Genomic DNA, 27,264 nt, shown 5'->3' with positions numbered 1-27,264 from the left:
ACATACTCCCAGCTTTTTTGCTGGGGACTGCTACTTTCTCAGCTCTGTCTGGATGGAGCCAGTGATAGTGCTCATAGAGGCTTTGAAAGACTTTTCATGGAATGAAATGGAGAATACAAAGGGAAGGATTTTGGATCAGTTCCTAGAGGAGGCTGTAGTGAGAAATAAAATAAAACCAAAAGAACAGGCGCCAAGGCATTCAAAGGAGAGGTTGTGTAGACACTTTGAATCAGTCTCAACTCATCTGAATGTGAAGGAGAATTGCTCTGGTTGTGATGGCCCCCAGGTGTACAGAAAAGTATATTAAACACCTGAGGAGGTGAAGGAGATTAAGACCTGGGTCAGAGCTGCTGTTAATCGTCTGTTAGGGTGCAGACAGGTCCTGGTCCTCCATATCAGTCTCCGAGCTGCAAAGACTATCTGCTTGGCAAAGCCTTTGCCTCTCAAAGATGTCCAGTTGGGTGTGAGAGATAGAGAGTTGTGTCATGGGATAGCTGAGAAAGCTTTTTTTAATGATAGACCTTCCCTAAAGCTCACTCCTTGGGACGGAAACTCTGAATCAGAGGAGTGGTTTCATGCCAGCTGTCCTTGAGCACAAGCAGTGGTTGGGTTCAAGCAGGCTCCTTTGAGGCTATCCTTTCTTCTTCTCCTCTCCATCAAGGCTACAAAGGTTTCCATTGCCCTTAGGCCTGGCTGCAGTTGTTCAGTGGCCTGAAACTTCAGGCCTTGGGTTTTTCACTGCCAAATGTTGACTCTTTGCCACCCCTTTATGTGTAGAATGGGTTTATTTGGCTTCTCTTCTGACCTACATCCTAAAGCCATAGAGAACCTGCACTGAGCACTGATAAAATGTCATAGCTGCTTTGTGCTCCAGTCCTAAGCACTACTGGTAGAGTGTTTTCTGGGGCAGTGTGAGGTCCTGCCTGCTCTGTTTCCTAGCCATAAAAGAGCAGAGTGTTCTTACTCAAAGATGTGATAATGATCATACATTAGATTCACAAACACTTCATATTTGTAGTCAATTCGTAGATCTTTCCAGCTGTCCCTACTCAAACCAGCCATCAACAAGAACAAATCATTAAAAGTATGAAGCTGTGCACAGGCAGGTGGGTGGGTCTTTCTCAAGCCCTGAAGTGTCCCTCTTTGTGCTTTTCCAGCCCCACCTGCTCTGAAGCTGTCAGTCAATGAGACGCTGGTGGTCAACCCTGGTGACAACATCACCATGCAGTGCTCTCTGACGGGTGGTGACCCACAGCCAGAAGTGCTTTGGTCCCACTCTCCTGGCCCCATGCCTCCCAACAGCCTCGTGCAAGGAGGCAACCTCACCATCTGGAGGATCCGCGTGGAGGACTCGGGCTACTACAACTGCACGGCCATCAACAACGTGGGCAACCCGGCAAAGAAGATTGTGAACCTGCTGGTGCGGTGTAAGCTGCTGCTTCTCTCTGAGCGTGTGTTTTCAGGGATGGGGGAATTGCATTCCTCCTGGCTGTTCTTGTTCAGCTGAGGGCGAATGTGATATCAGTAGTAATTAATATTCTGGAGAAATGCCTGTGCAAGTTTCTCTGCTCCCAGACCAACGGCTGTGCAAGCGCTGCTTGCAGCTTCATCCTGGGCTGTTGCATTATCCTGAATTGGATGAGCCCAGAGGGCCAGTGGGAGGCCCTTGGGACATTTTGTGGGAACATAAGTGGGAGAGGTCTTTGGGCAGATTTTGCATGGAAATATTGCCTTCCTGAGGAGCAAAGAACTGTTTTCCTGTCCCATGCAGGATACTTTGATGTCCCTAACCAGTTTTGCGCTTCTGTTCATCTCAGCCATGAAGAATGCCACATTCCAAATCACGCCTGATGTGATCAAAGAGAGCGAGACCATCCAGTTAGGCCAGGACTTGAAGCTCTCATGCCATGTAGATGCTGTGCCCCAGGAGAAGGTTGTCTATTCGTGGTACAAGAACGGAAAACCAGCCAGGTTCTCAGACCGGCTGCTCATCACCCGCAACGACCCCGAGCTCCCACCCGTGACGTGCAGCTTGGAGATTATTGACCTGAGATTCAGTGACTATGGCACCTACCTGTGCGTGGCTACCTTCCAGGGAGCACCCATTCCTGACCTCAGTGTGGAGGTGAACATCTCCTCAGAGACAGGTGAGCCTCTCTCCGGCAGGGGGGGACCCCAGAGGAGTGTTTGGCATCACTGGCTGCCCCACAGCCCCTGCCTCTGGCTTTTTTGAAGAACTTCACATGCATGTCTTGAATGCTAGTGGAGAAAGGTCTTACATCCTCAGGAAAGCACTTGGCTCAGATTGGAGATGGGTAATAGTTACAACTTCTCTGTCAGATGTATTATGTACTGAGTAGATCTTCCTTTATGTTTTCTCCCTATGAAAAGTCCAAAGTGCACTCCAGCTACAGAGGCAGCTTTACAGTGTGATTGTTCAAACAAACCTCCACACTGTGAAGGAAGGAAGAAGTGGTGGTATTTCAGCAATTTTCGAGTGTCCCTTTGCTTAGAAGTGAGTAAAAGAGAAAAAAAGCTGCTCTTTCTTTTCTTTGGCATTGTTTCCAGGATACAGTTTCCGTGAAGACTTTTAATGTTTGCTGGATGGCAAATGCAGTCTGCCTTGGGCCCTCTCTGGAGGAGTGTCAGTGTCATAAATGCCTCCCCCCTAAAATCAGGGTCAGAGCTTCACTCCATGGCCCAGTGAGGATTGGACAAATATGTCAGTGTTTGTCAGTCATGCTGGGGACTAAAATATAGAGTCTCAGGGCTGTCTTTCTCTTTCTGTAGAAGTGGTGGGTCCGTCTGTGCTCTCCATTTCATCCCTGTCATTGTGCTGCCTTTCCAGGACCATGAGGGTGCAGCACAAAGAAGCACTGTGTTAGTAATCTGATGGAAGACTCCTCAGGGGAGTCAGCTGCCCACAGATTTTGACCTGCACCTTCACAGAATGTTACTTCTCAGTCCCTGGTTGTGCTGGATCCACAGGCCAGGCTGATCTCACTCTTTATTCTGGATGCTGCTCACTTCAGCTCTCCAGAAAAAAGTGCTGCAACTACTCTTGGTGCTTTGGGAAGCCCTTGTCTCCCATTAGAAATTTTGGGGGCAGCCTGCTCCTGGTAGGATTGCATCCAGCCCTTGTTGGCAGCCTGGAGACTGAGCCCTAGCTGTGCCATGGATCCACTCAACACTGAAGAATGATCCTTCCTTTCTGAGGACAGCCATGGAAGGCAGGACCTCTCCATGCCAGCCAACACCAACCCTGTTACACCAACAGGGAACAAAACTGGGGGAACTCGCCAATCCTGGTGCAAAATTGGCTTTCCCAAACTTGTATGGCTGATACCACCTGGAACAATTCTTTTTGCCCAAGATCACTAGATGGCAGAGTGCAGTTGTGTTTAACGCTGCAAGGGTGGGAGGCTGTGAAGAGCTGGGACACCCGGGATGATTCCACCAAGAGGCTTGGCAGTGTCTGACAGTGCAGGTGTTGGTCCAAGCACCAGCCAGTTGCTGTCTTAAAGAAGTGTCTGAGGTGATGGGTTGCCCTGTGCGTGTCTGGAGGAGAGTGAGTCCCATATGCCCGTGTGGATGCTGCCAATGAGGAAGGGAAGGAGGGTGGCCTGGGGTATTTTGAAGCCTCTCTTTGGCAGTCTGGGCCAGCAGGACTGCTTTGTGTCCCAGGGAATGAAAACAGCCATCCCTGCTGGAGCAGCCCTCCATGCAGCAGCCAGGGCTGTCCAACATGCAACATTCCCATAATCAGCAACAAGCCACCTCCAGCATGTGATTCCCAATATGTGATTCCCACATAAAACACCTTGCTCCACAAGATGAGCAAGAGGACAGCAGCAGTGGCTCCATGTTTCCCCACTGAGCAAAGCCTGAGCTCATCAAAGTGGCTGCCTCCACCGAGCAGCTCCAAGGTGATAGCTTTAATTAAAAAAAAAAATCTTCAAATGCAATTTACAACTTTACCTGTGGAGAAAATTGCTGCTCACCAGGTGAGCAGCTGCTGGCAGCGTTTGCTCTGAGAGTGCTGCTGTCCTTTCACACCGTGCAGGACAGGGTGTGATGAGATTCCCCAGCCCACGGGAGACCTGCAAATTGAAAATGTGCCCTCCGTGTTGCATAGGGAGGTCATTGCAGAGGGAGATTAGGCTGGATCCATCCTAAATTTGTTCATAAAGAGCTGCAGGCTGCAACATGTACAATTACCATAGCATACTCTCCTTTGCTGGAGCTGAATTGAGCTAATGTTGGTCAGACCAGCTTGTTACAGCTTCTGTAGTCCTGTACTTTGATTTAAATGGAAACGAAGTACATGGCCCTTGCAGTTATGGAAGTGTCAATCCAAATGTTGCCACTGTCAGCAGGAAGGGCTGAAAAAGGAGCTTTCAGAAAAGATTGTGACCATATTTACCTCAGCTGAACTGTTGACTCTGAGGTCTAGCTCAAATAAATTGTCAATATTACGTGTGGTTTAGCACAAAAATCCCCTTCCTGGGTTCTTGGTGGAATTGTGGATGTGAACAGCCAACCTCCTCCCACAGACATCTCTGTACCCTGTATTCAATGGATTTCTTTTAAGCTTTGTTTATCAGCAAAGTTTTGGTTGTCAGTTGATGGCTGGGTATTTCTTTTGAGTGTTACTGTGCCTCCAACTCTAGCCTCAGCTCGGCAGCAATTCTGCTGGGTGAGCTCTTCCCAACCTCGAAGGGATGCCAGGAGTGATTGTTGCTGGGACACATCTCTCACTCAGATGAACCAGAGGTCTATTGGTGTGAGAATTTCACAGTGCATTCACCAATAAAAACAAAATAAATAATAAAAGTAAAATATGCAATAAAAGTAAAATAAGCAAAGACGCTTGAAAAGAGCTGATTCCTTGCTGTGGTTTAGGAACAAACAGGGATCTTGGACCTCTGAGAAGGCTGGAGATGGGATCTACAAGTACTTATCCTTAAAGTCTTGGTTTTGGTCTGACCTGGATAAGGTGTCTAGATACCTCGGCAGATATGACTTCTATTTTTGGCCAAAAGACTGCAGTTCCACTTGAGAAATTCACTGACCAGAAATTGAGAAATGGATCAAAGAGGCTTTTGCCTTTGTGTTCCTTGATGCTATCCCTGCAGCTGGATAGCATTTTGCAAATAGAGGGATGGGAGCCTGGAGTCTGCCCCAATACAACTGGCCCTTGGCAGTGATATTGGGGGACACCGCTGGAAAGGCTGAATCCTCCTTGGTGCCCTGAAGCTCCAGACCCTGCAGGATAACTTGCATGGACAGTGTGTTCATAGAAGGGCTGCAGCGTGTCGAGCGGAAACCTTTGGGATTCAAGGCTGTTGCTGTGATTTCATCAGAAGCATCTCAAGACTATTCCTTCCTTGCTGAAGATGCAGTGTAAAATGATTCCCTTCTTGTCTCTCTTAGTGCCACCAACAATAAGTGTCCCCAAGGGTCAGTCTGCCGTCACTGTGCGGGAAGGCTCCAGGGCCGAGCTGCAGTGCGAGGTTCGAGGAAAGCCCAAGCCACCCATCCTCTGGTCCCGGGTGGACAAGGAAACCCCCATGCCTTCAGGGACAATGACAATGGAGACCTACGATGGGAAGCTGCACCTGGAGAGCGTGAGCCGAGAAATGAGCGGGACCTATAAGTGTCAGACAGCCAGGTACAATGGATTTAACATCAGACCCCGGGAAGCCCTGGTGCAGCTCAACGTGCAGTGTGAGTACAGCCATGCAGCGCCGGAGCGCCTGCCTGAATGCCTGTGTACACAAAAGCCTGGGGGCTAGACAGGGTTGACCTTTCTTACTGGGCTGAGCAGACACATCTCTTTTGTCTGGGGACCTTTGAACAGTTTATATTTAATTGGTCAGGCTACGTGAGGCTAAGGGCAGGGTACCATATGGCAAGCATGTTGCACGTGGAAGGGAGAGGTGGTGTGTGTATTTGTGTACAAGGGTTTCTATTTCCATGTCAGGGGATGAGTGCATCTTTACCAGGTGTGTTTATGTGCATTACATGTGTGTAAAATACCTTCAGGATATGTTAGTAAGTTTGTAAAGTCAAGAACTCAAAAGGTGGAAAATGAATGTTATTTAGATCATTTCCACACCACAACACTTTCTTCAACTTAGTTACCCCTGGATATGCCTGAATCATTTTGCCTGAAAAGCAGGGATAGGTTACAGGGAATCTGTACTCCCAAATGGTTTTCATACAGCCAGGCTGTGAGTAACAGGAAGCTGATATTTAGCAGGTGTGGGGGGTGATTTTGGCTATGGGTGGTTCTCCCAGTCCCACTTAAATGCAGTATCTGTACACAGAGGTGAACATGGAGGGTGGCACACTGCATTGGGTGACATCTCCATCCTTTCCCTGCAGTGGATTCTCCCTCCAGAGAAGTGAGAGCCTGCTCAGCTCCCTCAGCTGTTGAGGTGTGTTTTGACATGCAGCACTCTGTGCTCTCTCTCTTACAAGACTTGAAATTAGACTGGGGGAAGGCAGCCAGATAAAATGCCTTGGCTCTCCCTGCAGATCTTGTCCCATTAGTGCAGTGTGATTGCTGAGCACTGGCAGAGTGCTGTGAGCAGCACAGATCTGGCAGGTGTGGGGCGGGCAGGGAACAGGTTAATTTACACCTGGGCATGCTGCCTGTGAGCTGTGAGTGACAAGCCTCCAGACACAGCACAGCAGCACTCATTAGACATGCTGCCACACTTCTCCCAGCCTCGCTCCCCAGGAATAAGAGAAGTGAGACCGGAGCAGACAACCTGGCTGAAGCCAACCAGACAAACTGCTCACAGATATGAGCTGCTGGGAGCGCAGCAATATCAGAGGTGTGTGAAATCCTGCAAGCACTTTGGGTATTTGAAGAGCCCCTTTCAAAATTATCTCTGTCTATTCAGGAGCCTTGCAGGTTTAGATTACAAGATGAGATAGGGAAATGTGTGAATGCTGGTAAGTACATGTGGAGAAGTTTCCTTGAGCAGGGTGAAAATGGGAGTCTTGGTTTGAGCTGCTGAGGAAGACAGCCTGGTTCAATTATACGGGACTTGGAAGGACATGGCAGGGAAGGTGACTCTTGGTCACACCAAGAGACAACGACAGATACAGCAAAATTTCACTTGGGAGCCAAGAACCATCAGACTGGCTGGTGTCCCTGATTTGGTGTTGCTGTTTGAAAGCTGTGTGGACCTCGCTTGACCCTCCCTGCCCCTGCAGAGGGAGCAGCAGTGCTGAGCTTGGGATGAATTCACTCATACTGGGTGGTCTGGAGGGGGATCACAGACCTGAATCTTGGGCTGAAGGGACAGGGCATGATTCCCCACATGAGAAAGATGGTAGGTACAAGCCAGAAGCTATCTGGGGTGGGGACTATGATGTGACCCTCAAGAAAGCAAAGATGCAATGAACTTCTGTGTAAAAGGTAGCTGAACACGCTTTTCCTATACCTCATCCCATGGCCAAGCAACACTTTATTGTGATTTTGTCCCAGTAATGGTCATATAGTCCACATGCCAGCCCACCCAAACAGCCCCCTTCCCTTGTCAATCTGTTATGTGTACCTTAGTGGAAGCTGGGTGCATACTGAGTGTTTGTACACCTGAGCTATCTCGTCCTGCCTGGAAAACATGGAAAGACTTCATGTTGGCACCACTTGTTCTGTGCCTCAGCAGGCAGCTTTGGTTTCAGTGCTGTCGATTGCTCCTTGCATTAGTATGAAAATGGAAGAAACCAAGAAAATAGGGCAAGAATTGCCCTCACCCCTTTTACACCTCCTCCCTTCACGCATAAAGCAGACCCAGAAACAACACAGTCCCTGTTTATCCCTGTCCTCCTTGTCCATGCTGCTGGAGGATGTGGGTGCAGCAGGAGCTGCTGTGCTTAATTGAAACACAGCTTTCCAGCGTGGGCAGCTCGTTAGTTCGGCGGCTGGCTCTGGAATTCTCATCTTGCTGGAAATGGGGATCGTGTGGCTTCGGCCGCCTCGGTGATGAGCGCTTCTCCCGCCCGGCGCAGGCGGCGCATCCCTGCGGAGGGGCGCGCCCCGCGGGGCCGCGCGTGTGCGCGCATCAGCCCCCCCGTGTGCGCGCATCAGCCCGCCCGTGTGCGCGCATCAGCCCCCCCGTGTGCGCGCATCAGCCCCCCCGTGTGCGCGCATCAGCCCCCGCCGGTGTGCGCGCATCAGCCCGCCCGTGTGCGCGCATCAGCCCCCCCGTGTGCGCGCATCAGCCCGCCGGTGTGCGCGCATCAGCCCGCCCGTGTGCGCGCATCAGCCCCCGCCGTGTGCGCGCATCTGCCCGCCGGTGTGCGCGCATCAGCACGCCCGTGTGCGCGGCCGCCGGGAGCGCGCCGGGGGCCGCGCGGGAGTCGGGCTGCTCCTCTGATCTGCTCCAGAGCCAAAGTTGCAAAATCAATACAGCAGATCTGATTAGATGTCAGAACCGGTTTCTGTGTTTCCCTTCTCCCTTGGTTTTCTCCCTTCATCCTCATGCATATGGTGCTCTGTTGTAACAAGCTAGTCCAGAAATAGGTTCTCCCAACTGCACTGCAATTGTGGAAGGAGAATAAGAAGACAAAAAGAAAAAGTCAGCTGTCAAAAAAAGGTGTTTGGACTTTTTAGTATTTTGTTTTGTATTTAGAAAGCAGAAAAAGTTGCTTTTCTTTTTGTACTTAGAAAGCAGAAGAAATTGCTTTTCTGTTAGCTTATGAGCTGAAATTGTCTATCATCAGCTCTCTGACAGGATGGATGATCTGTTCCCTGGACTTCTTGGTCTGTAGTGTAGAGCTTTGAAAGATTAATAAGTTTATGAAAGTCTTTGCAGCCGTCTGTGTTTAAGATGAAGAAATGTTGTACAATGGTTATAGTGAGAGACTGGGCTTGTCAGAACTCCTGGGAATCTACACTTGGATTGGCAATGTCTTGTCATTTTTTCCTGTACCTTCAAAACAGGATTAAAACTGACCCATCTAATCAAAGATTTGTGGAACAAATAATAAACATAGCACTTCAAAGTCTTGAAAAAAAAATATTAACGGAGTGGGGGAGTGCTGTTAATAATATCAATGCTATCGTTGATACTGTTATCAAGGGGTATTTTCAGTACCAGGTACTTGCAGAGAATCCCATCAGAAAAATGAATCCTCTGCAGAGGTGTGTTTAAAATCTGGGCTGGGCCACCCTGTGTGGGGGAACTAGTCCAAGGCTGTGAAACACACACTGGGCTTGAAAATGTGCAGCAGTCTGGGTTTTGGAACTCAGTAGTGTCATTTGAGCTGCTGTGTATGAGAAGAGGAAAGAAAGCAGGCATGTGTGGATCAGTGTAAAGGATGCTACTTAGATATTAATTTAGCAAGTATGTAACGAAAAACTGGAAGATGTGTATTAGCCGTGTAACCTAAAAGGCTGCTCAAAGCAGTATTTGCAGGAATTACAAAGGTTGGCAGTGACTTTAAGCACTGGCTGTTGCTAGAGGCAGCCCTTGAGATGATTGTCTTACAAATGGTGAATATGACATTTGCTCTGTTAGAGCCTCATAAAACAGTATGGTGAAAATTGCAATCTTACTACATTTTCCTGCTCGAGTAATATCATGTCATCTCTGATGCTTTGCCAGTCCTGGACAACATCTCATAAACCACTGCACAGCTCCATCCAAGTCCAGCTCAGCCCTGCACTCCTCATCCCACCTGATCCTCAATACATCTATTCCCATATTTTCCTGCAGATGAGTTTATCCTCCTTCACAGCACTCACTACGTGCTGTCTCAGGGCCACACTTGACATCTGAATGGCTTCTCCCTCTTTAGATAACCATCAAAGCCTGGCAGAGGAGCACCTGTGTCCTCTGTTGAGTTGTTAATTACTTCACCAAGTTCTGAAGATGAGATGAGCAGATTTTTGCTGCTGCCATTTTTGTCTTTTGCAGAGATTTTGGTGTCTCTGAGTGCCCAATGAAAGAATAGTAGGAGGAAAGGGCAATAGTTATATGGGACTGACTTTGTTTTTATAGTCAAGCCTGAAAGTTGGCCCTGTTTCCCATGTTGGGATCACACAGCAGGTGAAATCTTCTCAGGAAGAAAGACTAGAAAAGGAATTCACCCGAGTAGTTCCTTCTCTGCAATAACATGGCCTGTGAATTTACCTCGTCTGGATCTAAAGTAATAGCCCACAATCATCTGTGACTGATCTCCAAAGGATTACGCTTACTGCCATTTAGATAAAGTTCTGCCACATTAGGCAGCAGGTGGGTTATTGTGCTTTATCTTCAAAGCATAGTGAATGTTAGGTGTAATCAGGAGAGCAGAATGGCATTCCCTTTGGAGGGACTGGTATGAGGACTTCAGGAGCCATTTGCAGTCCTAGACACAGGCACTGCACTGGTGGCTGGCAGGTCTGGCTCTGCCCTGACCTGGAGGACTGCCAGAACAAGTCCTGCTGGGGCATCTGTTGCCACTGTCACTTTAACTAATGTTCAGGTGGGCACAGATATGTTTTCCTATTCAAGCTCACACACTGGCAAATGTTATTCCTGGTCACACACTGTTGACTCATTCCTCTTTAAAATCCTGCTGAAGCCATCGGCTGTACATCAGGCAGGCGATAGTCAGCATCAATTCCCCGTGTTATCTGTGTAGCAAACACAGGAGCGGGGAGCAGGGGAGGGGGGATACTGTAAATAAGTAAGAAACATTGCTGGCTCCATGCAACTGGAAATGGAAATGCATTAAACTGTTTCGATCAGCTGTTGGAGCCATAGCTCAATGTCAGTGCTTCTTGCTGGGCCCCTGCCCCCTCCTGAAATATAAGCTTGGATATTAACTGCTCTCTTAAAAGTGCTCTTGAGACGTGTTTTGAGCATGGAGATGTTTTTGCAGAGTGGCTAAGACGGAGCTTTTGGCTGCTAAGAGCTCCCTGCAGCTCTCCCTGCTATGAAGGGAGTCTAAGAGAAATGAGGCTGTCAGGGGCCAGAGCTGACCCCTCCGTCTGTGGCTGAGCTGGCTTATCTGTCCTGCTGCTTGGCCATGTGAGCTGCACTGTGGAGCCATCTGCTAAGAATTTTAGACCTGGTTGGTTTAATTTCTGAGTGTATTTATTTATAGTGATGGCTTTGTTTTTCTTTATTGTTTTCATTAGTGAAATTCATCCTGATACCCTCCCCCAAGATGAGGAGCACAGTTCAGGAGCTAACTTGGGGGGCAGAAGATGCTTTTTCTGCTCTTGTAGAGAGTGGAGCTTTCCTGCTCTTTCATTCATGTTTCATTATTGCTGTTCTCCATGGTACACGTGTTGTTGGCAAGAGAGGGGAACCTCAGGCTCTCCTGCCAGCTACAACTCTGGTGTGTTCTGGATCATTTTACACCATCAAAGGCTTAAGAATGAACTGATGCTCTGGGGCACGTGTGTCTGTATTCAAAGGCAAAGGAAAGCTGTGCCTTCTGCAAGTTCAGTGTTTCCAACCTTAGAGACTTTAATTGGTAGAAAGAATAAAATAACTCATAGCAATGGGCATGATATTGAACCACCAGTCTGAACAAAGCCTGACCTGGTAGTTAGGTTTCACTTTGATGGAAATCTTCCCCACTTCTCCCCAAATAAGAGATTTATGTGACTGAACTGAAAGTACACGTGTAATTTCTGCATTTCTCTCAATACACAGCACCCCTCTGCTCCCCTTTTTAAGAGCAGAGGATTTCATTCCTGATTGTCAACACACTTTTTTCCTGCATTGCCTTGTTTGGGATTAAGCTCCTTAGAGCTCGTGTTGGTGCACGCAGCCCTGTCCTGGGTGATATGGCACTAGGATTGCTCTCTCTGCTTCCCAGTGCCCAGGCTGCTAACAACTAATTAGAGTTGTCAGTCTCAGGACAGGCTGAAGTTTTACTCTGTCATGACTGTAAACCCAAATGGCCACAGTTCAGAACAAAGTAATAATCACAGACACTTACAGCTGGCCTCAGATTTGTCATAACAATTACCATGTATTGGTCCTGGGGCCTGATAGATGGAGTCTGTGACGGTGCTCACATCAGTTTAGGACTGGGTCCTCACATGGGGTTGTACCAAAAGTTACTGTGAGGGACTTATTGGTCCTGCCCTCCTGCCAGCCTTGTGGCTTTAAGTCTGGCAGGCTAAGGATGCTTAGCTAAAGCCTTCTTCTTTGCAACACCTTTATGTTCATACAGCAAAGCCCCAGGACTCTCAGTGCTGGGGTTTTTCTGTAGCATTTGTTATATCCAGCTTAAAAAAAACCTAACAACAAACAACCCATATTTCACAGGGTAAAGCAGTTGTATGAGTTTTGGCTGGTCTGAATTTTTGTCATCAGTGTTTAACAGTTGGGTCTTACCCTGCAAGAGCTGTGGTCTCTTCTCTGCTTGCTGCCTTGTGGGGATGGTTCCCATGTGCTGCCACTCACTCGGATTTCTTGGGAAGGGAAGCCTCTCTTGTGCCCTGAGAGCTTTCCTGATTCACCTCTTTGATTGAAATTGGTCTGACAGGGCATGTCTGCACCCTGTGGTGGCCAGGAGATACAAGAGACTTGAGACATAAAGCAAAAGGCCCAGATGGCAGGGGGATTTCGGAGGCCGTGGAGCTGATTTTGCAAAGCTGGCATGTCCAGTCTGTGGCACCACACATCAGATGCAAAGTGCAGTGAGGCCTCCTCGCTGTGTCCTGCGTAAAACACCATGAAAGGAGAGAGGAAAATCCCCAGATATGCACGTCAGGAAGGTGGGAGCCTGCCTTAAAGCTGGAACCTGGGTCTGCTGTGTGAGACTGCAGCCCATCTGCGCTGCCATTCAGCTTCTGTGCAGCTCATTGCTCATTTCTCAGCACCTCTGTGGTTGCAATAATAGGCTGAGTAAAAGCTTGTGTGAGAGCTCGTCGCCTAGAGAGATGAATTTGTTTGTTCAGAAGAGAACTGGTTTAAATCGGTTAATCCATTTCTCAGATATTGTTGGGAGAAACAAATACAGTTCCATAATCTGCCATTATCCTGGGTTTTGGCCAGACTCTGCAGGAAGAGCAACTTTATTGAGAGAGACACATTCACACTGTACAGTTTTGTCAGGAAGGGAGAGACAAGAGCTGTATAGACGCAGTGGATGGCAGACAGTCTTGGTCATCTCTCTGTAAATGTTTGCTCACCTGTGGCCCTCTCAGGGCTGGATACCAAATCTCATACTGTTCTAATGCAGAAATTCCTTCTAAGGTTTTCCTGCCATGGCAGCTATTTTCCCTGTAGGACCTAGGTATATATCAACTTGTTGGGATAAGAAACAGCTCCAGAATCCTCTCAAATGCTTTGTGCTGAGCATCCTGCAAAGCTGTGCATGTTTGGGCTGTGCATGTGATTCTCTTTAAGTCACAGGAGCATACTGCTGCCAGAGGACTGTCAGACACTTTCCCAGTGCCTCCCATCTTACCATTCTGAGGAAACTGCTTTGCTTTTGAGTCCTGTTGTTGTCTAGGCTTAGACCATGGGTAAAACCACCTGTATCAAAGTTCTCCAAAGTGCAATACAGCTGATTATTCCCAGATTGCATCAAGATAGCCTAGCTGGAGGGAGAGGTTGTCTTGGCTCTGCTTCTGTTTGCACAGGGATGTAACAAACACTGTGAGTACTTTTGCCATATGCTTATCTCCAGTCACTAGGTCAGACACAGTGAGTCTGGCACTGCAGCTCTCTTGTTTTCTCTTTGGGCCCATGCAGCACCCCTAAAGGTCTAGGAGACATGGGAACTTGGCCAAGGCAGAGAAAGTTTTGTGGATCCTGGAATGTGGGGTTATGGGATGTTCTCTGCTAAGGGTGATAAATAGGACTGGTATCTGAGTTTGTGGGGAATCTCTTATGGATGGAAGGAAGATCCAAAACCAAAAAAGGTAAAACGTGTGGATTGAGGTAGGAAAAATTTAGTGATTGAAATAAAGTATTATATTAGTAGTAATGATAGTAATGTAAAGGGGAGAGAGATGGGAAAAAAAAAAAAGTAGTAAAGCTCAAGAAAAATAAGTGAAACACAGTACAGTTACTTACAGCTCACTGACCAATGCCCAGCCCATCCCCAAGCAACAATTGGTGCCTCAGCCATCTCCCCCCCCAGTTTATATACTGGCCATGACATTCCTTTGGAACATTCCTTTGGTTTGTTCAGGTCAGCTGTCCTGGCCATACTCCCTCCCAGCTCCTGATGCACCTGCTCACTGGCAGAGCATGAGACAATGAAAAGTACACGAGTTAAAGTGCTGCTTACCAACAACCAAGACATCAGTGCATAATCAAAATTATTCTCGTCCTAAGTACATCACTCTACCTAAATCAAAAACAGAGCACCATACGAGCTACTATGAAGAAAATTAACTCTGTGCCAGCTGAAACAAGGATGCACTGGCTTTCAGCAGTCATGGGGCAAGGGAAGCGGAAGGATGGAGCAAATTATAAACCTGCTGTCAGCTCTCATGTTTTGAGCCAGGGGTCACAGGACAGGAAAAGAGGGAATGGCTTGTCCCTATCAAATTCTGCCTCTTGGTGGTGGAAAGAGAAAGAAGTCATGGACCAGAACTCATTAGGAGAACCAGGAAGTCACCAAGCAAACAAAAATTGTGATTCATTTTCCCATGTTAGCTCTCAGCCTCTGCACAAGGGCCTGAGGCACAGAGAAGTGAAAACAGCTGTCCACACCTGCATAGCAGCATGGGCCATCAGACCTGACACAGGAGCTCTGCCAGGGGAGCAGAGGTCCTTTTCCTCCAGCCTCTTTTCCAGAGAGAGCTATGTGGTGCTATGGCATTGTGCCTGTGCCTTTGCTTGCCTATCAGAATTTTTGGGCTGTAAATGTAGCATGTAGCACCCATGACCATGCAGGAGCACAATCTCATGCTACTTTTCACCTGCTCTCTGGGTTCTGGCATTGGAGCAGAGCTATTTCCTCAAGCCCAGGAGGACTAGAGGATTGTGGCAGGCATGTGGAAGTAATGAATAGAATAATGGTGCCACTTTTGAGGAGAGGATTTATGCAGGGAAGCCCCTGAGACATTTCTGATATAAACAAAAGCCCCAGTAGAAAGCTGTACATCCTGGATATGTTCTGAATTAGCTGTGACCATCCTGACCTCAAGCTCTGAAACAGCACTAATTACATTCATCCCATAGGGAAACTGTTTAAATGAGAATTAAATTTCAGAGATGCTCAGGCATCTCTACATCCCAGTGAGTCTCCCTGTTTCCAGTTCTGTGCTAGGTTGCTTTACAGGGAGGCTGAGGGCTCTGTTTCTAGCAAGGTCATAGAACTTTTTGGAGCTTTCTGTGGAGCTGCTCAGTGACTAGTTTTGGGCTTTTCTACTTGGACCAGTTTCTGAGCAAGAAACTGTTTTTTCTTTGAAGCCAGGAAATAGTGTTTTCTCAATGAGCAGAAATCATATTTCCAACATTCACCCCTTTCACCCTATTTCACTTCATATAGTTCCTGATTTCCATTCTCCTCTGCATCTCTATTGCAAACACAAATAAGCACAAGTGTGCACACACTCCTTCCCTTTGTCAGCTATTACTTCTGATTCAAATATAATTGGCCTCCATTACAGGAGGTAGAACAGTTGGTTTTCTTTCATGACCCCAGTAATGAACCTGCAAATCCATCATTGGTCCCAGGAATTGACAGACATGCCTACATTTCCTATTTGAATGCCTACCTGTTGCATTTTGTTTCATTTTGTAGTCCTTGTTTCTAGGGTCACATGTGGTCACAGGAAACCGTGGAAATTTTTGTTGCTGTTGATTGGGAGGAAGTTGACTTCTGAGACTGCTCACTTAGAATCATAAGATTGGAAAAGACCTTCAAGATCACCTCTGGGCTAATACCACCATGGCCACTAAACCATATCACAAAGTGCCACATCCACTTATTTCTGGACTACTTTTAGGGATGGTGAATCCACCACTTCTTTGGGTAGCCTATTCCAATCTTGACCACCCTTTAGGTGAAAAAATTTTTCCTAATACACAACCCAAACCTCCCCTGACACAACTTGAGGCTGTTTCATCTTCTTGCTGTTTCTATCACTTCATGCCTGGAGAAGAGACTGGCCCTCATCTTGCCACAGCCTCCTTTCAGATAATTGTAGGGCAATAGGATCTCCCCTGAGCCTTCTTTTATTCAGATGGGACAACCACAGCTCCCTCAGTCACTCCTTGTGGGATTTATGTTCTGGACCCTTCACTAGCTCTGTTGCCCTTTTTGGGCACACTCAATGTCTTTCCTGTAGTGAGGGGCGCAGACCTGAGACTGGATTCAAGGTGAGGCCTCACCAGTTCTGAGTTCAGGGGGACAATCCCTGTCCTGGTCCTGCTGGCCACACCACTGCTGGTACAGGCCGGGATGCCATCGGCCTCCTTGGCCCCCTGGGCACAGCCTGGCTCATGTTCAGCCACTGTAAACCAGCACTCCCAGGTCCTTTTCTGCTGGGCAGCTTCCCAGCCACTCTGCCCCAGCCTGCAGTGCTGCAAGGGGTTGCTGTGACCCAAGGGCAGGACCCGGAATTCACTTTGTTGACCCTCCTACAGTTGGTCTCAGCCCATTGATCCAGGCTGTCCAGATCCCTCTGCAGGGCTTTCCTATGCTCCAGCAGATTGATACCCCAACCCAAACTGGCGTGTCTGCAAACTGACTGCAATCTGACAATTTCAGATAATTGATAAAGATTAAACAGAGCTGTCTTTGACGCTGAGCACTGGGGAGCACCACTTGTGACTGGGATTTTTTGATTCCTGGAAATGCCGGCTTTCCAGCCCCAGTATCCCTGGACCTGTAGGCATTTTTTTTCTCTGAACCCTACCACTAATTGCAGCTTTGGACAGAGCCTGAGGCCCCCAGTACCATGGGTGGCACAGATTAAGAAAGATGTGGAGAGATCAATGTTGGTGCAGTGTTGTGGTGTACTTGGCGTGCCTTTCCAGTCCCAGTACCCCTGCAGCTGTAGCCTTCACAGTTCCCTGTACTCTAAACCTACTGCTAGACCGAAATGGCAATTTGGGATTGAGATTGAGATCTCAAATTCTACAGGTAGTCCAGATTGAAAGGAGGTAGAAAGAAAAATAAGATCCTTGATCTATTGTGACCTGCTCTCACAGGCGATGAAACCAGTGCTGCAAATCTCATGCAAATATGCTACAACTTTGGGGCAAATTCAGCCAAGCATTTCACAGGAGGAATTGTTGGGAGTGCCAGAACCAATAGAGGTTCCCAGCAGTGGCTGTGCTTGAGGTCAAGAGAACAATGAGTGACAGTAGAATTTGCACTGAACAGGGATTTTCCTTAGGAAGTGCTGATTGCAAGGAGATACTCTGCTGTCCTAATCACAAGCTAGAACACAGTATCTAATAACTGAATGCAATATAGATGAGCTTAATAGCACTGAGTCTGCTGGGATTTTCTGAGCAGTTCATTATTTATGCATAATACAGGCCCTTCAGCCAACATTCTGGCATGCTGTAAAACAGAGAAATGGGGCTTGAGGGAAAGTGAGCAGCCCTCCATCTAAGGTGGTTGCTGGAGAGACTGTAGTAGATCTAAAGGGACAAGAAAATGGCAGCAGTTGGCTCAACCAGAGGAAAACAGAGCAACTCAAAATAGGGTTTTGTGATTTGGAAATCTTTCTTTTCCCCTTTGGCTGCTAGTAACGAGGCTCTGCAAAAGTCCAAACTTATGCATGGAAGTGGGTAAGTTTTCATACTGATTCACTTTCTAGGAACTATCTTACACATATAAATGAAAAAATGCAAATGAAACTATTTTAAAGAAAGGAAGAAAGAGTTGGGTTTTGTGTTGGGATTTTTTTTGTTTTTTTTTTTTTTTTTCAAAAACCCTTTAGGGAAGCTTATGTTCTCCAATCTGCTTATCCAAAAAGCCGTGACTCCAGCTTCCCAATCACTATGAGAAAACAAGAGCTCTTTGAATCTCTTTCTTACCATTTTGTGCTGTTTGTCTGGACAGGACACTTATTTATATGCCAGGCAAAGTCCCTATCACTGACGGAGCTGAGGAACAAGGAGAGTTTACCTTTGTGCATCTAAACTTGGATTATTTGTACATTTTCAGTGCAGCATCTCCTCACACCCTGAAGTGACAGAGAATTCAGTGTGTTGCTCAGTAAGTTGTTCCAGTGTTTTTTTACTCTTGTGGTTCTGTTGTCATCGCTTAATCTAAGCCTGTCTCATTGCAGTTTCCAGCTACAAGCTCTTTTTATGCCTTTGTCTTCTCACATAACGAGCTATTTGTTATCAGCAGTCTCTTCCTCATGTAGTCTCAGACACCAGAACAAGTAATCTCTTAGCCTTTTCAGTATGCAATCCAGAAAGAGTCTCTTTAGCTATTCACCACAAGGCATGTTTTCCAGCCCTATATTTATTTTTATAGCCCTCTTCTCATTTTTTCTCAACATCATTCCATCAGCATGGCCACATGTATTAAACAGTCTTTCAGAAATTATCTCACCAGTGCAGATGTGATGCCCATCTCACAATATATTTAGTGAGCTTTGGCTTAATCATCCAAGGATTTGGACATCTTTGGACCACAGAATTAAGCTGAAAGCTGATGTTAATGGGTTACGTTAACTCAGGCTCCTCTGAGTTCTTTCCTTGCAAGAGTGACACATTCTTTCCTCAACAGTTTTCTTTCAAGAACCTTTACATTATGACCTTTAAAGGTCCCTACCACCCCAAATATTCTATGGTTCTGCCAATATCCAGGACAAATCGAATGAAGTTCCCAAAAGACTACTCCATCAGGCAAGCCAAGTTGTCCTGTAAGAGGTACTTCTTTATCTTTTACTGCTACGTGTTTTGTATCTTCTAGAAATGTTGGTTCTTGTATTGACACAGGAGCTTAGGGATGGTGATTGTCACTTATCGCTGCCTTTGTGTGGGAGGGAAGGAAGCACAGCCCAAGCCACGTGCCACAAATGTGCCAAAGTGTGCACCCAGCCACACCAGCTGCTAACAGATGTGAGGTCATTCAAAAACTAAAGGTGGTCATGTGTGATGTTGGCTACACAACCTGAACAGGGTGCTTTATAATTGATAATACTTTAGCTTTGCCAAGCTGCTCTCTGGATCTCTGACCTTGATGGAGATGTGAAACAGCATCAGTTTAAGAGGTTTGTGTGGGTTCTTTCTAGACATGTCTTCCTAGAATAGGCGTTCCCTCTCACTAGAGAGATCCCAGTGGTGCATGTAGCCATTTAAAATTTCTTTTTGAACTCTTCCAGTTAATGTGTTTTTAATCTGCTTAATGTGGGCTGCATTTGAGTAGTATTACATCTTCAATTAGTCTGTCGTGTGGAAGCAAGCCAGGTTCTTTCCAAAGCCTGAGGATTTTATGACAAGATAGTTACTTTTCTTGTTGCTTTCTCAAACACTACTCGGTTTGTCTGCCAAGGACCCATAAAACCATATTAATCATCATTCATTTTTAGCTTGGAAGGTTGCATCCCACATTCATCTTCCATGAGTTTTTTTATGGAATCAGTGAGGAATAAAAAGGTTTATTGCTGCTTGTTCTGAGGGTTTGTCTGCTTAGGTTGACCCAATGATTTGGTCCACTCCATAGACAGTGCTTGCATGGAGGGTACAGAATAATTTTATCTCCTCTGGTGTTCACAAGGTGCTGTCACAAACTTCCCCTCAATGGTCCAGCTGGACAAAATTTTCCCTTTTCTGCAGAAAAGATCCCTTTTCTACATAAAGTAGATATTTTACTACTTTCTGTGTCATTTTTAAGATTTTTATGATCCGTTGTTAGTCTACCATTTTTGTACTGATGAATTCAGATCAGGGTACATAGACCTAGCCAGAGTCTTAAAAACAGACTTAGGCTGTCTTTCCTACTTCTCTGGCTTGTATCACAGATTTAGCCACAAGTATTTCCAGATTTAAGTCCACGCATGTTCTTTCCAAAACTGTATGCCGAATTATATTTAAGTCCTGCCTACTACAGTGGGATGTCTCAGCAAATGTTGCCGAAGCCGGTTTAAAATGTCCTTTTTACCTGGGATAGCTGATTCTGGGAGGCGTTATTATTTATTACAGAGAGGGCAGAAGGAGCAGGATGCTGTGCTGCAGTGTGTGCTGGTGCAACCCCTCAGAATGATGATTATTGGTGGATTGACTCAGGCCAGGATCCACTTTCAGATCTTGATGCAGTGAGTCAGAATGAGGAAGGTAACAGCCTTAACTTTTGTGTCTCAAGAGTCTTGAGAATGAGAATAATGAAAACGAATGGAACCAATTTCAGATCTTTATGTGTTGGACCAAAATCCAAGAATTGGAAGAAGAAATAGGTTGTCCTTCCCACTTGTCCTGTATTTCACTTTGGCTGGAGCTGAAGCTCTCCTTGGCCAACACAAAGAAGTGAATGTAGGAGATAGGCCTACATTCCAGGAATGCTGCTCATCCAAAGAGTTCTGCTGTACTGGCCCAATTTGAGGTCAGCCATAGAAAATCGAATGTCAGATCAGATTTATCCTGTGAATGAGACTGTTAATAAACTTTGCTCTCCTGATCCAAGTCCAGAGGAGATGGGACAGAGCCGATAGCCAGATGGGGAGGTTGAGGAGCAGGCTGCTGTCCTTGAATGGTTGCCAGCTCTCTCACTGGCCTCCTTTCTGTGCCTTCTGCTGCAGAAGAGACCCCAAGCCCTGAAAAGGGATTCCTGGGAGCCCACAGCACCTGTGAGTTCAGAAGTGAAAGTGGTCTCCCTCCTGCAGGGACAGACAGGGGCTACAGGGCTGCACCTACTTCAGCAGCAGGGCTGCTGTGCCTTGGGAAACATGGAGCCAGCATCAAGAGAAAACAGAGAGTTCCCAATGCAGGAGTAAGTCCTCTACAGCTTGAGTCCATATAGTTCTCTGAGGTGGGTGATATTACCCATTCCTGAAGAAATGGGACTGCCAGATCCTCTGCTGCCTCCAAAGGCAGGCAGCATCTTTTGGAATAAAGCACAGGGAGATGATTCTCTGTAACCAACAATCTGTTGAAGGTACGTTCATGAAAAACTATTACACTACTAATAGGACAGATAAAGTATTTTTTTAGTAATTAATTAATAGAAGAGGAGTTGGGCAAAGGTCCTTATGGATGTCACACCTTTTAAATGTATGCAGGTGATGGTGTGAAGGATGGAGGGGAAAAACAGGATGTACAGATGGCAGAGATTGTGTCTGTTTGGCAGCTGGCTTTTTGAAGTCAGTCACCATTCTGAAAGACCTCAGCCATTTCATCTGAAGACCTCCTGAACCCATCCTCATTTTTCCATTCTTTGCCCGTGATTGATTTTATCTACCTTGATTCATCCGAAAATGATGATGACAATGATGAAGTGGTAACCATCCAGAGAATGACAGTAAAAATGCTTACAGTAAAAAATGTTCTTGCCTCTCCTTTCTCTTTTCTATATATACTGATCCCCTGTTTTTAAATTGCATGCATTTCTTGAGTTCCTGTATGCACTGCCCCCCTTGTTACATTAATTCTTATGGGAAAAATTGCTTTGATATCTGTTGACCTCAGCTGTTTCATCTATGAGCCTGAGTGTTTGCCATAAATCTTTTAGTTTGAGCATCCTTTCAGCCTCTTTCTGAACAGTTATGTTGTAATTGTCGTCATCTTCCTCAGATGAATCAAGACCAATCAAGGGTGAAGGGTGGAAAGGTGGGGTAATGATGGCAGTTTGTAGAGCAGGATATTAAACAACTGGCAGCAGAACTCTGAGGTAGCAGATGGAGAAGTGATGGAGAACTGAGCATCGCTCTACACAGAATTCTTCATCCTTGGTCCAAATTCCCCACTAGGCCTGAAGGAGAAGCTGAGGAACAGCCTGTTTTGTGTGGGGAAGCTTGTCTTCTTTCCACTCTGTAGATAAATGGTGAACCCCTGTATTAAGTCTTCCTGGTCCTTTTTGTTTATTACTGTGAACAAAGATTTCAAAGTAAACATATTAAGGAGTGCTGGTTAGTATTTGATTATATTAATTGCTTTGGATGGCCTTCCTTCCCCTACTGGGCTCTTTCTGACTTGGATCTCTTCCCTTTCCAGCTCTGGTCCCACCTCACCAACATTAAAGTAGGTCTGATTTCTTAATCAATGTTTCTGATTCTGACTGTGCTGCCTCTCACTTTGCCTGCCTGTTTGGAAAGCAGCTGTGGAGGGATTGTCTTGTGGTCTCAATTTAAGTTTTCAAACTGAAAACAGAAGATGAGGTAATGCTGTGGTCCAGCTGTGAGCAGAAGACTCTCATGCCCTGCAGCCCTGACAATAACTGCATTTCTAAGGCAGGGGCTCTTCTCTATTTTGACAGGATTGCAGTCCTCAGAGGTACTTTTCTCCTGCAGCCTCCCTGCTTTTAAATTTCAGTTCTTTTATTAAAGGGGTGTAAATATATGGAAGTAATTGAATTGTTATGGCAGCTGGCAATGGAACAGGAGCTATTGGATTGATGCTTGGAGGCAGCAGTCACCTCTGCCCAGTTGCTGCTCTGGTTGGGGGTGCTCTCGCCTCCAGGAGACAAGGGGGAATTCAGACAATTCCTTGTAGGAGGCAGCTGCATTCTCTGGACAGGAGCCCCGGTGGTGGCACTAATTGGACGTTCCCTGGAGTCCAGAGATTTCTCAGTGTGTTTGCTATGGGGAATGTGCAGGCTTGTGCCTGTTTTCCTGCCCAGGTGAGCTCTGCTGTGGCACGCAGCACTTGGAGCACAGGAGGTGTCTCCTGTCCAAGAGCAGGATACACTGCCTGGGTTTCAGGTGTGTGTTAGACTCAGCTTACTGATCAGCTCATCAAACAAGGGGCACTGGGAGCTCGTGAGAGGTTCATGGGGAAGGGGGGCACTGGCCACATCAATGCATTTCCTTCACTCTGCATTCATCCCACCTAGCAGAGCTGGGAGGGCTGGCATCACCTTAAGATCCCTGTGCATGTGCAGGACAGAGGCTCGTATGCCAGCTAGGAATTCCTGCCATCTGAGTCATCCTCTGGAGATGTCCCTCTCACTTAACAGCCTTGGAAGAAGGTAGCATTCCTAAGATGAGTGTTTCAATGAATGTGATAAATTTGGGCTTTAAAATCCTGCTTCAGCTAGCACCAGCTTTGCTGTCAAACTTGGGGAGGGGAGGTTATCAGTCCTTTCCCAGTTGTTCCAAATCTTTCTCAGGAATGTGGAGGGCCTGTACTAGGATGATGAACTTCATAGATTAGCTGTTTTCCCTCTATTTTCCCTTCTTTACACCCTGGGGATAGTACAGAGTTGATTACTAGGACATGAAAACATCTATGGGGAGGACTTGCAGTAGGCTTAAACTGCAGCAAGGGAATTAGGTTAGATGGTAAGAAAAATTACTGATAAACTCTGAAGTAAGAGGAAAGATGTGGATTCTTTGCTTTGGAAAAATCTCATTTATTCTTTTTTGTGGGGTTGGTTTTGGGTTTTTATTCTTTTCCTTAGTTTGCACTGGCAATGAGTTGCTTTATTCCCAGAACTGCCCAGCTGAGTAGCTCACCTATGAATTATTGAATAGTAAGATAACTGTTTCTCTGCCAAAAGTTAATGCATATAGGATGCTTTTGGGCAAAGAATATCATTGGTTGGCTGTTAGTGAATGTTTGCATCTAAACTATTTATACACTGTTGGGAGTGGCGTGTCACTGCCAGCCCGATTTGTTAAACAGAGGCATTTAATAACAGATGCATGGGTATGAGGTGACACCTTGTTATCTTGTGGAAGACTTGCAGAACCTGAGTGAAGCATTGGTGGTCTGGCACTGCTACACATGGGAGGGCTCTCCTCTTGTGGGTATGTGTGTGGGCAGGAGAATGAAGGCTGGGCAGATCCACACTGGCTGTCATGTTGCTTCACCATGTTATAATTATCAAACTTGGTTGTGAGCTAGAGATAATATTTTCATGTTAATCTGTGGAAAAAAAAAATCTAAGTTTGGGGTTATGCCATTGGTCTGGAAGTACTTTGGGGTATTAGTTTTGAAATGTCCACTCTCATCCTCTGTATTTCTCCAGTGAACAGCTTGGCTGGTTGGGTGGTGTATGGGTGGGGGAAGGCTTAGCAGCTAAATGTGCATGTGTTTTCTGTCCATGCAGCATCTTTTTCTACTTATCTTTTTCAGTTAGGGAAGTGCACTGTTTTAAAATGAGACACTGGAAGGTAAGTGAGGCATGGGAATGGGGTGGCTTTACACTGCAGAAGAATACTTGTCTTTGTAGCATCTTGTTAGTGTGAATTAATTGGGCAGTGAGTCTGAGTGGCATTCCAGCATGTCTGGGACAGATCTTTTTTTGAGGAGGCCTATCTGTGAGGCTAAAGGTCTGGAAATTCCCACCCAGGATGGACTTTCTTCAAAGCATTCTGTAAAGCAAGCAAGGGGTCTCATGTCTTAACCAGCATAGTTCATCAAGCAGAAGAGGAAATCCTTTAGTAAATCCCTCTTTATTAATAGGTGAAGACTGTTTGAGCTAATTGGCTTGGAAAGTTCAGGGAAGAGGAAAGCAGAAAAGCTGGTAGTGAATACATTTAATTTGCTCTTCTTTTAAGAGCAGTCAACTAGCACAGAACTAAGCATTCTCTGAGCCCTGCCTCTTCAGACCCTGCACTCACTTGTCTAGCAGAAAATTCACTCAAACAAATTTGTTTTCTTTGAAATAACAATATTTGCAACTTGGCTTTCAAGCACTATGCAAAATCCACGTTTTATCTCTTCATGTATGGAGAGACTGAAGTGCAAAGGCAAAAGCCATATAAGATAAAAGAATGAGATTTGGCTTTTAGCTGAAATAGGTTGAGTAAGCCTTCCTGTATCTCCCTTCTTCAAACTACTCAATTATATATTAAACAAGCATATGAGACTGGGCTTGTAAATATGGGTTGGATATTTGTCTCCACATGGAAAACTGTTGGTGCCTAATGTGTGTTCCTAGGGTATGGGGTGTAGGTGCAGTTGCAAGGAACAGAATTGCTCAGTTGTGATTTCCAAGCCCTGTGACAATAAAAGAGCTTCCCTTTTGTTCAGGTAGAGAGTTCTGGTCTCTCCTAGAGTTGAAACCATGGAATTTTCTTCCTGCTGGGAGAAAAGGGTTGCAGCATCTTTGCTGTCTGTGATATCTTTCTTGCCCCAGGTTATGGATTGGGGGTTGGAAAAGGGAGGCATCCTTTGCTGAGGTTGCTTTGGTTGCCTAGAGAAGATTAAGGAAGACTGCATCCAGCAGTCTGCAAAAGGATACCTGTAAGAAATTAAATGGATGCTGGATAGACTCATATAGGTCTCAAAAGGTCCAAATAGCTGCCTGTGCTGATTTGCTGTCTAGAGAAAAACGACTCCCTGTTGTCATTAGCTTCTTCAGATAACGAGACACAGCTAAGAACTGTAACTAACCACTCTGTGCAGTCTTTCATGCCAGGTTATCTGTGTGTTGTTTGCAATGTTAGTCCTACAAATGGGTGGTCAGCTGGGTCTCACCAAGGGACATGGTGCAGACCAAAGTGAGGAGTCCCACTGGTGCTGTGATGCACGGCTAAGCTTTGAGGTAGTCAGTGGGTAGGGTGGGATGAGAGCTGCTGAAATTAAGCAGCTTTCTAATCCAGCACAGCCTGCTATTTTCATCACTCGTGTCACATACTGCACTGTCTAGATTTAAATAAAAAATTAAAGACTGGTTCTGGAGGATAGAGGAGAGGGTGTTTCTCACAGACAGGGAAGACTGGGCTAAGAGTGGAAGGACCAGGATATGGGTCCCAATGTGCAAGGTATAGTGAAAGCAAGGATGAAGGACTCCTGCGCTGCTTTTGTCTGATCTGTGTGTGTGTGACCTTGATTAGGACATCTTTCTCTTCATGCCTCTCCTTTTCCCCATGACATTGCTGTGCTGTGGTGGTCTCTGCAGCAGAGGAGGTGTTGTGGGAAGTAAATTCCTGTAGCAAAATAAGAATTTTTTGCTACAGGAAGTAAATTCCTGTAGCAAAATAGCAGCCCATGGCAGCTGCAGACACTGGTGGTACAATGCTGGCAGCTCACCACCCACAGAGATGGCTGTTGTCAGCTGTACATGGCTACATGGGGGACAGGGCTGCTTGAGTGTCAGAAAGCAGATTATGAGAGAGCTGCCTAGCTCTGACAACCTTTCCAAAACAAGCCAGCATTTGAGATTTAGTCAGGTTATGCTCTTCACTGTTACCAAAATGCAGTGGGGAAGCAGAATTTGCATGTGTCTTGCATGCTGTCCTGTGATGTCTGGGATGTTCAACCTTCTCAACTATTGCCTGAACAGTTTGTGTGATGTCCGTTCACTCAATGCTCCCCTGTTCTGCAGATCCTGGTTTGTCTTTAAGCTTGTCACTGATTTCTATGCATAAGTCCTTTTCAACAGGAGCCTTTCTTTGCCTTTCATCCATACTGGATTGAGCAGCCTCATGACAACATTGCCAGTTTCTAATTTAAGGGAATTTTTTTTCTCTCTATTTATCCCACGAGTAAAAAGCTTCAAAGTGCATCTCTGCTATCCTGGGATGCTCTGACTTCATCACTGGGGAAAGAAACATCCCTGCCTTCTGGAGGGCATCTGAATTTGATGGGAACCTGCAGCAATCTGAGAGCATTGCAAAGGCCAAGTATCCCTTGCTGTGCTATGCCCAAGCAGGACAGCACAGTGACAGTGAAAGGAGACACTGTGGTCTCTCCATTGAGCTCTTGTAAGAAAAATCCCCAGTTTAGTTTTACCTTTTCTCAAGGCTAAAACTAAAACAGACTTAAACCAAGCAGCTATAACTATAAACTGTGAGAAGACACTTCTGACTCACCTAGCAGGATCAGCATTTCTGTTTTGGTTATTTGCAGTAAAGCTAAGAAAATAAGAGGCTATTGGGACACAAAGCAGCACTCCTTGGTGCTTGACATCTCGCTGTTGTACTTCCCTCTCCGCTGCCCTTCCTCACTGTGAGCCACGTTAGCTCACCAGCCCTTGGGTGCAGAGCATCTGCTCTGGCTCACAGGAGGAGCTGCCTGCAGCCAGCTTTGCTTTAGGGTGCCTGGAGTAGGTTGCCTGTGTTTGGCTCACTGGAATCGCTCCTAACCAGCTAATTCTGCTGCAAAGACAGAGCACCCTGCCTTGTGTTCTGCAGCAGCAGCATCTCAACAAGGCTGGTGAAGGACCCTCACTTCAACACTGCCTCTTTACCCCTTTCATCACTGCTGTTGC

At 46.3% G+C, this 27,264-nt stretch overlaps 1 protein-coding gene across 1 annotated transcript in view; it reads left to right on the top strand.

Moving 5' to 3' along the window:
- MDGA1 (MAM domain containing glycosylphosphatidylinositol anchor 1) overlaps nt 1-27,264 on the top strand; it is a 147,783-nt gene that overhangs the window by 61,149 nt on the left and 59,370 nt on the right. The window contains exons 6-8 of the mRNA XM_063152001.1: nt 1,158-1,427; nt 1,818-2,147; nt 5,434-5,727. Coding sequence (XP_063008071.1) covers nt 1,158-1,427; nt 1,818-2,147; nt 5,434-5,727 — 894 coding nt within the window. The remainder of the gene's footprint in view (nt 1-1,157; nt 1,428-1,817; nt 2,148-5,433; nt 5,728-27,264) is intronic.

The sequence above is a fragment of the Melospiza melodia genome, chromosome 3 (genome assembly GCF_035770615.1).
Source record: "Melospiza melodia melodia isolate bMelMel2 chromosome 3, bMelMel2.pri, whole genome shotgun sequence".
Taxonomy (NCBI): Eukaryota; Metazoa; Chordata; class Aves; order Passeriformes; family Passerellidae; genus Melospiza; species Melospiza melodia.
The sequence above is the reverse complement of the archived record's forward strand: the minus strand, read 5'-3'. Positions and strand labels throughout refer to the sequence as shown.